The sequence below is a fragment of the Salvelinus namaycush genome, unplaced genomic scaffold (genome assembly GCF_016432855.1).
Source record: "Salvelinus namaycush isolate Seneca unplaced genomic scaffold, SaNama_1.0 Scaffold456, whole genome shotgun sequence".
NCBI classification, from domain to species: domain Eukaryota; kingdom Metazoa; phylum Chordata; class Actinopteri; order Salmoniformes; family Salmonidae; genus Salvelinus; species Salvelinus namaycush.
In genome coordinates, this window is record NW_024061149.1 from 1 (window position 1) to 12,720 (window position 12,720).

General features: G+C 44.6%; 1 protein-coding gene across 1 annotated transcript; it reads right to left on the reverse strand.

Annotated features, from left to right (window-relative positions):
- Positions 1-10,641: 10,641 nt before the first annotated feature.
- LOC120041381 (interferon a3-like) lies at positions 10,642-12,412 on the reverse strand. Its single transcript, XM_038986334.1, has 5 exons — positions 12,278-12,412; positions 12,000-12,074; positions 11,725-11,874; positions 10,953-11,045; positions 10,642-10,737 (listed from the first exon to the last, which is right to left on the reverse strand). The coding sequence occupies exons 1-5, from the start codon at positions 12,410-12,412 to the stop codon at positions 10,642-10,644; spliced, it is 549 nt and encodes a 182-aa protein (XP_038842262.1).
- Between the last annotated feature and the right edge of the window lie 308 nt (positions 12,413-12,720).

The window sequence follows — 12,720 nt, forward strand, 5'->3', positions numbered from 1 at the left end:
AATAGTCCACTCTACCATTTTATTAATTGTTCAGCAGTCTTATGGCTTGGGGGTAGAATCTGTTAAGGAGCCTTTTGGTCCTAGACGTGGAGGTCCAGTACAGTAGCGCTTGCCGTGCAGGAGCAGAGATGACAGTCTATGACTTAGGTGTCTAAAGTCTTTGACAATTTCTTGGCCTTTCCTCTGACACCGCCTAGTATGTAGGTCCTGCATAGCAGGAAGCTTGATGTACTGGGCCGTATGTGCTACCCTCTTTGCGCCTTATGGTCAGATGCAGAGCAGTTGCCATACCAGGAAGTGATGCAAGCGGTCAGGATGCTCTCTGTGGTGCAGCTGTAGAACTTTTTGAGGATCTGGGGACCCATGCCAAATATTTTCAGTCTCCTGATGGGGAAAATGACCACTCTATGGAAAGGGGAGACTTACACGATATGATGATGTTCTCCCTTTTGCTCTACGACCCCAAGTGTCACAGGACTTGTCTGATGTCGGTACCATCAATGTGCCAACTTCTGTTTGTAGCGTCCAAACCTTTTGGGCTACAAACTAATGTGACCCCACTGTGGAAAAGGGAGATTCTCATTTTGCTCTAAACCCCCATTAATGTCACAGGACTCATCTGAAGGTAACCAGTGCTGGTAAAGATAAAAACTAATGGAAGTATGGCAGGAGTTTTGTGCCTACCCCAAAAAAACAAAAAAATATTTCCTGAGCGTAGTTTTTTGTTGTTGTCTCATTATTCTACACACAATTCCCCATAACAACAAAACAAAAACAGGTTTCGAGAAATGTTTGAAAATGTATTTCAAATTTGAAACTGAAATATCACATTTACATAAGTATTAAGACCCTTTACTCAGTACGTTGTTGAAGCACATTTGGCACCGATTACAGCCTCGAGTCTTCATGGGTATGACGCTACAGGCTTGGCACACCTGTATTTGTAGAGTTTCTCCCATTTTTCTCTGCAGATCCTCTCAAGCTCTGCCAAGTTGGATGGGTAGCATCGCTGCACAGCTATTTTCAGGTCTCTCCAGAGATGTTCGATCGGTTCAAGTCCAGGCTCTGGCCAGGCAATTCAAGGACATTCAGAGACTTGTCCTGAAGCCACTCCTGTGTTGTCTTGGCCTGTGTGGTTAGGGTGGTTGTCCTATTGGAAGGTATACCTAAGCCCCAGTCCGAGATCCTGAGCGCTCTGGAGCAGGTTTTCATTAAGGGTCTCTCTGTACTTTGCTTTGTTCATCTTTCCCTTGATCCTGACTAGTCTCCCAGTCTCTGCAGCTGAAAAACATCCCCACAATATGAAGCTGCCACCACCCTGCTTCACCGTAGGGATGGTGCCAGGTTTCCTCCAGAAGTGACGCTTGGCATTCAGGCCAAAGAGTTCAAACTTGGTTTCATCAGATCAGATCATCTTGTTTCTCATGGTCTTATTCATTTAGGTGCCTTTTGGCAAATTCCAAGCTGGCTGTCATGTGCCTTTTACTGGGGAGTGGCCTCTGTCTGGCCACTCTACCATAATGGCCTGATCGGTGGAGTGCTGCAGAGATGGTTGTCCTTCTGGAAGGTTCTCCCATCTCCACAGAGGAACTCTGGAGCTCTGTCAGAATGACTTTCGAGTTCTTGGTCACCTTCATGACCAAGGGCTTTCTCCCCAGATTGCTCAGTTTGGCCGGGCGGCCAGCTCTCGGAAGTCTTGGTATTTCTGTTTTTATTTTTAATACATTTGCAAAATGCCTAAAAACTTGTTTTCACTTTGTCATTGTGGGGTGTTTTTGTAGATAAATTACGATTTAATTTTTTAATTGATTTTAGAATAACGTGTAATTTAACAAAATATGGAAAAAGTCAAGGGGTCTGAAAACTTTCAGAGTGCACTGTATCAAATAACCTGACAATGATCCACATCATATGGGTAGAATCGAGGCCTTTCCCAGTCATGAAATACGAAGCTATGGTTCTCATTGGTGAAGACTGAACTCAAGTTAGGGGTCATGTCAGACTCTCCTATACCACTTTGCCCAACATGTTATAAATATGTTGTAAATACACCTTTTTTAGATGATATAACTTGTATTATTACTATAGGGCTGTGAAAACCATAGCCTAAAGGCTTCAGACTGAGCATTTGTCACTGGAAATTGCTGAACATTGAACATAGCTGAGGATTCGGGTATTTCATTCATTTCAGTCTCTCTATTCAGATAGCTAATAACTAAGTCTAAAATAAAACTCCCAAGGCTGACTTTTCTTGAATGAATATATTGAAAACGTTTAAATACAAAGCACGTGCCAAGGTACCATGTATCTGGCATGATACCAAACCAGATAGCCAATTACCCAACTCCTTTCATTACTCTAAAAATGTGCAAACACCTCTGTACAATAACAAAGCATATTACACTAGAAACAGTAACAAAACTACAGTATTGTATGTTTTACAATTCGTTTACATGACACACGAGCAAACTAATACAGCTGACGGCATACATGAAAGGCAATTTGTGTGAGTAAATGCAACCAACTAACATTGATAAGTAAGCAATTCTATCAATAACAATATTATCATCACTAGCAATATGCTTGAATCGAATTTACAAACAAATATTTTCCGAGGCTGAAGCGTGACAAGAAATAACTGCACTGAAAAAACAGCACCGTGGCATTGTTCTTAGCTGCTTCTATGCGTGCAGAACGACTACTCTAATCTACTTCCTGTTTCCGTACAGTCTAAGTACCAGAAAACTCCAATAGGGGCCGATAAACACCATGGAACACAATGAAAATCCATTTTAACCACTGTAATAAAATAATCTGTTGTTCTATTCTAACAGAATGGCAGCACACTGTGACGGCTGTCAATGTCGTTCTCCTCCTCAGACGAGGAGGAGCATGGATCGGACCAAGATGCGGATTGGTAAGAGTTCATATTTTAATGAAACATCAACAAGACACTACAAATTAACAAAAACCCAAACGTGACTAACCTGCAACAGTCCTGTGTGGCCCAAACGCTAACACAGGAAACAAACACCCACAAACCACCAGTGAAACCCTGGCTGCCTTAGTATGACTCTCAATCAGAGACAAACGATACACACCTGTCTCTAATTGAGAATCATACCAGGCCGAACACAAAACCCAACATAGAAATAGAAAACATAGACTGCCCACCCAACACTCACGCCCTGACCAATAAAGACATACAAAACAAGAGAAAACAGGTCAGGAACGTGACATAACCCCCCCTTAAGGTGCGAACTCCGGGCGCACCAGCACAAAGTCTAGGGGAGGGTCTGGGTGGGCATCTGACCACGGTGGTGGCTCAGGCTCTGGGCGAGGTCCCCACCCCACCATAGTCACTCCCCGCTTCCGTATCCCCCTCCCAATGACCACCCTCCAACTCAACCCACCTAAATGAAGGGGCAGCATCGGGATAAGGGCCAGCACCGGGATAAGGGGCAGCAGCTCCGGGATAAGGGGCAGCAGCTCCGGGATAAGGGGCAGCAGCTCCGGGATAAGGGGCAGCAGCTCCGGGATAAGGGGCAGCAGCTCCGGGATGAGTGGCAGCTCATGACTGAGTGGCAGCTCATGACTGAGTGGCAGCTCATGACTGTAGGGCAGCTCATGACTGTAGGGCAGCTCATGACTGGAGGGCAGCTCATGACTGGAGGGCAGCTCATGACTGGAGGGCAGCTCATGACTGTAGGGCAGCTCATGACTGGAGGGCAGCTCATGACTGGAGGGCAGCTCATGACTGGAGGGCAGCTCATGACTGTAGGGCAGCTCATGACTGTAGGGCAGCTCATGACTGTAGGGCAGCTCATGACTGTAGGGCAGCTCATGACTGTAGGGCAGCTCATGACTGTAGGGCAGCTCATGACCGTAGGGCAGCTCATGACTGTCTGGCGTCTCTGGCAGCTCCTGACTGGCTGGCGTCTCTGGCAGCTCCTGACTGGCTGGCGTCTCTGGCAGCTCCTGACTGGCTGGCGTCTCTGGCAGCTCCTGACTGGCTGGCGTCTCTGGCAGCTCCTGACTGGCTGGCGTCTCTGGCAGCTCCTGACTGGCTGGCGTCTCTGGCAGCTCCTGACTGGCTGGCGGCTCTGGCAGCTCCTGACTGACGGACGGCTCTAGCGGCTCCTGACTGACGGACGGCTCTAACGGCTCGGGACAGACGGGCGGCTCTAATGGCTCGTGGTCAGATGCCCACCCAGACCCTCCCCTGGACTTTGTGCTGGTGCGCCCGGCGTTCGCACCTTGAGGGGGGGGTTCTGTCACGTTCCTGACCTGTTTTCTGTTGTTTTGTATGTGTGTGATGGTCAGGGCGTGAGTTTTGGGTGGGCAGTCTATGTTTTCCGTTTCTATGTTGGTTTTGGGTTGCCTGGTATGGCTCTTAATTAGAGGCAGGTGTTTTGCGTTTTCCTCTAATTGAGAGTCATATTAAGGTAGGTTGTTCTCACTGCTTGTTGGTGGGTGATTGTCGCTGTGTCTGTGTTTGTTGCACCACACGGTACTGTCTCGTCTCGTTCTTTCGGTCGTTCCTGTTCATGTGTTCTTCGTTTCATGTAAGTTCGTAGTTTAGGTCTGTCTTCATCGTTTATTATTTTGTAGGTTATCAAGTTTAGTTTGTTATAGTGTTTTCGTGTTTTTTCCCGTCTTGTTTAATAAAGTCATTATGTATTCACAACCCGCTGCGCCTTGGTCTACTCACTCACCGAAAGAGAGCCGTTACACCCGTAGCCCTGCCAGTGCGGCGAGGTGGAATAACCCGCACTGGGCTATGCAGGCGAACCGGGGACACCACCTGTAAGGCTGGTGCCATGTACGCCGGCCCGAGGAGACGTACTGGAGGCCAGATACGTTGGGCCGGCTTCATGACATCCGGCTCGATGCCCAACCTAGCCCTCCCAGTGCGGCAAGGTGGAATAGCCCGCACTGGGCTAAGCACGCGTACTGGGGACACCGTGCGCTTTACCGCATAACACGGTGTCTGACCAGTACGACGCCCTCTCACTCCACGGTAAGCACGGGGAGTTGGCTCAGGTATCCTACCCGGCTTCGCCACACTACCCCTTAGCCCCCCCCAAGAAATTTTTGGGTGAGCCTCTCGGGTTTCCAGCCACTCTGCCTTGCAAGCGCCTCATAATGCCGCCTCTCCGCTTTCGCTGCCTCCAGCTCCGCTTTGGGGCGGCGACACTCCACTGGCTGTGCCCAGGGTCCTTTACCGTCTAGGATCTCCTCCCAAGTCCATTCCTCTTCTCTCCATTGCTTTGGTTCTTGCCGTCCTTCTCCAATCCGCTTGGTCCTGGTTTGGTGGGTGTTTCTGTGACGGCTGTCAATGTCGTTCTCCTCCTCAGACGAGGAGGAGCATGGATCGGACCAAGATGCGGATTGGTAAGAGTTCATATTTTAATGAAACATCAACAAGACACTACAAATTAACAAAAACCCAAACGTGACTAACCTGCAACAGTCCTGTGTGGCCCAAACGCTAACACAGGAAACAAACACCCACAAACCACCAGTGAAACCCTGGCTGCCTTAGTATGACTCTCAATCAGAGACAAACGATACACACCTGTCTCTAATTGAGAATCATACCAGGCCGAACACAAAACCCAACATAGAAATAGAAAACATAGACTGCCCACCCAACACTCACGCCCTGACCAATAAAGACATACAAAACAAGAGAAAACAGGTCAGGAACGTGACACACACTCCCCGCCTGGTTTATAGAAATTGTGCCACTATGAAATTAAACATGTATCAAGAAACAAATAATGTCCTTTCTTTATTTTTATATTTTGTCTCTAGGATGCTTCAACAAGAAGAACAACAATCTCTGAGATTGGTCTCAGAAACACCTTAGCAGCCCCTTGCTTGACAATTTTTAGTTCTACTTTCCTAACCTTTTTGTCGGTACTGGGAAAGGTTTTGACCACAAGCCCGACTGGCCAGTCATTTCTGTGTGCCTGACTGTCTTTCAATAAGACAACATCTCCCACTTTTACATGTGTCTTTTCTACGTCTCTGCAGCGTTGTCAGGTACTCCTGTCCCCACCTTTTCCAAAAGGTGTCAGCGAGACACTGGACTTGCTTCCACTGTTTTCCATGAAGGTCGTTCATGCTGAAGTATCCAGAAGGGGCTGAGGAAGTGCTGGTCTTTTGTGTCAGTAACATTGAGGGTGTGAGAATGGCATGCATGTCAGGGTCGGTTGACACTGACACTAAGGGTCTCGCATTGGTTATTGCCATAACTTCAGACGTAAGAGCGCTCAAGACCTCATGTGGGACTAGGCGTGCCCGTCTGAAACAGCATAGAATTTAAGATACGTCTGGCAACCCCGATGATACTCTCCCAAGAACCACCCATATGAGACGGGTGTGGGGGATTAAATATCCAAGTACATCCCTTGTCTGAGAGGTATTTAGTCAGTGCTGAGTCATTTGTTTCGATTCCCAACTCCCTGCAGGCACCTATAAAGTTTGAACCTCGATCAGAGCGTAGCACTTTTGCTGGACCACGGATAGAGAAAAAATGCCTCAGTGTGCTGATGAAGCATGGATTCGATGAGCTCAATATGGACTGCTCTAGTAGATATACATGTAAAGAGTACCGCCCAGCTCTTGGAGTCTGCACAACCACCTCTTTTATTTATTTGTATTTCACCTTTATTTAACCAGGTAAGCCAGTTGAGAACAAGTTCTCATTTCCAACTGTGACCTGGCCTGACCTCTAGTGCGACGAGTTATGACATTCCATGGTCCAAACACATCAAGTCCAACGCTGGTGAATGGTGGTTCAGATGTGAGTCTGCCTGCAAGTCAGCCATCTTTTGGTCAAGTAACCTCCCTCTAACTTTGCGGCAGGTGACACACTTGTGGATGATACCAGAGACCAGACGTTTGCTACAACTCACTTGTACTGCATGGTTTATTACAGTCCTGCCAGCCTCTGCAGTTGGTGTTGTCCGCACCTTCATGGAAGGATCTGGCAAGATGAATGAGTCGTGCTGTGGCTCGATTGAGAGCTTTCCAGCTTGAGAACCTCTCAAAGCGATGAGAGCCACGTTGAGCTCCAGAAACCTTAGTGGCGAAGGCTGTGACATCTGGTCGAATCTCTGCATCTGCGTGAGGCTCTACAAGGTCAAAATTGATGTTCTCAGGCTCACTTTAGTTTGCTTGGGTCAGGAAAGGTGGACCTGTTTAAGAGTGCAGCTAGTACGGGCCTGGTTGCATGATCTGCTGGATTGCTGTCAGTGTTTACATAACACCACTGATCTGGATGGGTAGACTTCCTGATGCGAGTTACCCTATTGGCAACATACACATAGAATCTTTTGGTGACATTGTGGATGTAACCGAGAACTATCTTACTGTCTGTGTAGAACTTGGACGCATTTACATCAATGTCCATTTCGTCTCTGATCAGTTCATACATCTCAACAGCTAGCACAGCCGCACACAGTTCTAGGCGTGGGATAGTGTGGGCCGGTCGAGGGGCCAATTTTGATTTCCCCAAGATAAATCCAACATGGCATTGACCTTTCCGAGTCAATAACTCTCAGGTAGGCTACCGTTCCTATGGCTACTGTAGAGGCATCCGAGAAGATGTGCAGCTCTCTTCTTTGAGTGGTAGACAAGGAGACTGGGATGTAGGTCTGCTGAATATACAGATGTTCCAACTCCATCAAAGATTCCTTCCACATTTTCGATTCCTCTTTTTTCTGTGGGAAGGGAGGCATCCCACTCACTCTGGTCAGAAGAGAGTTCTCTAATTAAGGCTTTACCTTGCATTGTTATTGGAGCCACGAACCCAAGGGGGTCATAAAGACTACACTGTGGACAGGATGCCTCTCCGCGTAAAAGGCTTCTCATTGTGGGACACCTGGAATGTGAAGCTGTCTGTTTCCAGGTTTCAGGAAAGTCCAAGGCTCCGTTGAAAGTGGAGAGGATCCACTCCAGGGTCCAGGTCTTTTAAGTCTTTAGCACGGTCCTCCATGGGGAAGGCTTCCATAACTGTTTTGCTATTGGATGCAATCTTGTGTTGTTTCATTTTGGACTCCGCTAACATTGCTTGTGTTTTTCTTAGAATGTTGATAGCTTCTTCTGTAGTAGCTACTGATGTCAGACCATCATCGACGTAGAAGTTCCTCACTACATATTGCTTGGGTTTTGACCCGTGTTCCTTCTCACCCTGTAGAGCTGCTCGTCTCATGCAGTAGATGGCTGGTGAGGGGCTGTTCCCAAACACCTGCACTTTCATCCTGTACTCAGTTATGTTTCTATCTGGAGTGTTGTCTTCATACCAGAGAAACCTTAAGTAATTTCCTGTGATCCTCACGTACACCAAAACAGTAAAACATTTGTTACACATCTGCCGTTAGTGCAATGCAATCCTCGCGGGAAGCGCATTAGGATGTCCAAGAGTGTGTTGTTTAAGTCTGAACCACTGAGCAGAACGTCTTAGCACTGGAGTCAAACACCACTCTAATTTGTTCAGGCGCTTGTGGATAGTAAACACCAAATATGGGCAGATACCAGCGTTCTTTGTCTCCCTCTAATGGCGGAGAAAGGTTTGACTTGGTCGTTATCCAGCATCTTTTGCATGAAGAATAAAATTACTTTCATTTCAGGCTTTTTGTCTAAAGTCTTGCGAAGTGATGTGAGATGGTCCATGGCCTGCTCCCTGTTATTAGGAAGGTCTAGTGGGGCGAAAGGGTAGTGGAGCAACCCAGTTGTTTCCATCATCCTGGAAAACCTGTTCGTCCATAATGTCCAAGAAGGCTTTGTCCTCCACTGATGGTGCTGGTTTATCATCGTCTTGTGTTTCGTCCAAACACGGAACATCCCAGGCTGTCTGTGTCCACAGTTGTGCTTGGATCTCTCGAGTGCACTGTAGAGAGAGAGATGTGTTTTTGAGCATGCTGTTGAAGTTCTCTTTCACCTGGATGAAGTCAGGGCAAGGGCTCAGATAGGATGTGCGACCATTTTGAAGTATGTTTGTCTTGAACACGTTAACACTGGCTGGTCGGTGAGCCGTTCCAAGACAGACCTCACCCACGATGACACACCCGAGGCCGAGTTGCTATGCATAAGGAATGTCGTGGGGCCCATTGATTTGCTCTTGCACCTTGTGTAGCCTTAAGATGTCTCGTCCTAAGATCAGGAGGATGGGAGCGTCTGTGTCCACAGCTGGAATTTTTGTCTGCTACTGTTTGCAGATGGAGATGATGATACGCAATGTCGGAGGAGGGAATTTCCATCCTATCGTCTGGCATCATGTCATTCCAGGTGATTACCTCATGAAGCTGGTGAAGAGAATGCCAAGAGTGTGCAAAGCTGTCATCAAGACAAAGAGTGGCATCTTGGAAGAATCTCAAATTTAAAATATATTTTTGATTTGTTTAACACTTTTTGGTTACTACATGATTCCATAGGTGTTTTTTTCAAAGTTTTGATGTCTTCACTATTATTCTACAGTGTAAGAAATTAGTAAAAATAAAGAAAAACCCTTAAAGAATAAATAAATAAAGACAATTGTAGCCCTAAGAAGTTAAAGAATAAATTAAGAAAATTGTGGAATTGTCGTCTCCACAAAGTATGAAATGCGTTATGAAGAAAATTCTATAGGCCTACTGATGCCTACATGAAAACAAAGGGTCTTTAATTAAGAGAAAACAGCATAGAAAAGGTTAATAGGTTGTTAATAAAAATTAAAAAACAATGTAAGCTTCTATTATAATATAACTATTTTGGTGACAACCTGGTTGATTAACAATATTTGGTTGTTATCACGTTTGGTCTTTTATATAAAAATATGTTGGACAAAAAATAGACAGCTGCTCATCAAGCATTGCTCAAATAACTTTCAAAAGATTGTTCCAAAGTTTGACCCCGAAAAAGTTTGTTCCAATGAATGAAGTCGTACAAAAATGAGTGTCTTTTCCTAGGGTATTAAGTAGCACAAAAATGCATATCTTTTCACACAAAAACGCACAAAAGTGCTTGAAATATGCAAAATACTTTTCGTACATATTTGCACGAATTGAGTGTGAGATTGTGTTGCAACACAACAACCAACGTGCCAACGTGTTTTACACCATTGGTTGAAACAATGCAAATATTAACAACCACTGTATATCTTCAAAATGTAGATAAAACTAGAATTGTGATTTCATGGATAATCCTTCCTTGCATCTATAGTTCTGTGACAGTGGTTCTTTTTTTCAACCCCATCTCTCAGCTATTTACAAAAATAGTGGTTGAGTGTGCTTTGGTTTTGTTTGAACTGCAGAGTTCCCCTTTAGAAAGTCAGTCTATAAAAAAATGAATGCATGAAAGCATGAATGGATGAAGCAGGCATGCATGAATGCATGAATTAATTATATAAGTGAATGAAAACAATATGAGAATAGTTGTAAGTATTTTTTTATTAAATTGTATTATAAATAAAACACGAATAAATAAATACATAGTGTACACATAAATATCAGTCTACCAATATATATAAATAAATAAATCAGTCATTCAGTCAATCTAGCAGCCGGCCAGTCAGTCAGTATATATATCAGCCATCAATCTGTTAGCCAGCCTGAGGAATATGTCACGTCTCCAATGATGATTCTGTGGTTCTCCTCACGGCTTGACTCTGCTGTCAATGAATTTCTTGAACTGCACCAAGTTTTCGCGAATCTCCTTTCGCACAATCTCCCATGCGCATGCGCTGTGTTCCTGGAGAGCGTACAAGATATACATTTTATTTCAGTCAACTCAACCACTGCAGGTGTTGTTGATCCAACGCATCCATCGACATAAAAACGGCACTGGGCAATTCCAAGTTTCATATGTGAGTTGTGGCATTGAAATGCGTCCTATTTGTGGTGATCTAGAACTTTTGCTCAGATTAATTTAGACTCTATTTGAGGACATTTGAAATTGGACCCCACCTTGTCTTTCAAGACGGTGTTCAGCTTGTTGAAATATGTTTTCAGAGTAACCGACCCTCCATCTCCAGAGGATTTCCAAACACCACCTACGACCTGGAGACAATATAAAATGCTGGTGAGTGCATTAATTCGGTTTGATGAGACGGTTATGAAAATATATAACAAAAATATTTGTAGTGTATAAATTATGTAAATACCAATGCCCACGATTGTCTGCCCCCAAAATACACTGAGTGAGCACCACATTAGTAACACGTTCCTAACATTGAGTTGCACCCCGTTCTACCCTCAGAACAGCCTAAATTCGTCAGGGCATGTGTTCCACAGCGATAGTGGCCCATGTTGACTCCAATACTTCCCACAGTTGTGTCATGTTGGCTGGATGTCCTTTGGGTGGTGGACCATTCTTCATACACAAAGGAAACTGTTGAGCATGAAAAAGCCAGCGGCGTTGCAGTTCTTGACAAATTCAAGCTGGTGCGACTGGCACCTACTAGCATACTCCCGTGAAAGACACTTACATATTTTGTCTTGCCCATTCAAACTGAATGGTACACAATCCATGTCTCAATTGTCTCAAGGTTTAAAAATCCATCTTTAACCTGTCTCCGCCCCTTCCTCCACACCAATAGGAGTGGATCTAACAAGTGAGGGATCATTGCTTTCACCTGGATTCAGCTGGCCAGTCTATGTCATGGAAAGAGCCGATCTTCCTAATGTTTTGTACACTCAGCGTATAACCCATAGACTACACAAGAGGGATCATACTTACACATAACTCTAAGTTTTGAACTTGACGATATATGACGTTTTGGAACAGTTTAAGTTTTGTTTTGTTCCACGTGACAGACGTCAGACTGTTGTTATATAATTGGTCCACATATCGCATAGCCTCTAATGCAACCACAGAGAAGTCCTCACCCTGGATAAAATAAAACAGGGTTTTAGGCATTGGGTGTCTAAAGAAGTGGTTAAACTTCCAATTTACTATACTGTACTTTAGTTATACTGTACTTTAGTTTATCAAAATACTGAAGTGTATCCTACCTCTGTGTTCTTGTAAACATCCTCTGGAAACAGTTCGACGTTTTCTTCTGCACACTTAAGTGGAAAGAGTCCACCCTGAAATAGAATTCATATCAATATCAAGAAGTAAACTATATTGTGATAGTAACCTTAAATGAAACAATGTTGTTCAAACGTGAAAGCATTGCTTAACAATAAAATGTGCTATAATGCAAAATAGAAATTTGAATATCATTGCGAATTTTGCGCATCAATTTGTGCACACCAAATAGCGGACTGGTGCAGTTTAAATTCCTCACCATATCTGAGAGCAGGTCTATGCTCACGTCGTTCAGCTTCCCCAACCTAAACTGCGTCCAGTTGCAAGGTGTTGATGCTGCTGTGCCTTGGCAGAACAGAGTCAGGCAAATGCTCAACCATTTCAATACAGCCATGTTTCTTTTATAAGAACTTGAACGGAACAGCTATTAAAAATGAATAAAGACGGATTATCTTAATCTTGATTGATATGATACCTAGACTGTTGAAGTTGCCCATTTTATATAAGACAAGTATCGCTACGTAAAGGTGTCAAAATCCCTTTGTGGTGAAGAAGGGTTTCGTAGTTCAGGCTTTCGCTTCCCTTTATAAGCCCCAATTTTCAGCGGGTGATTATTAATTATGCTATTGTAAAACTAATCAGAAAGTGTTTGCCTATCAAGTTAACAGTTTTCATATGTAGAGAATTGCATTGGAGCAATGC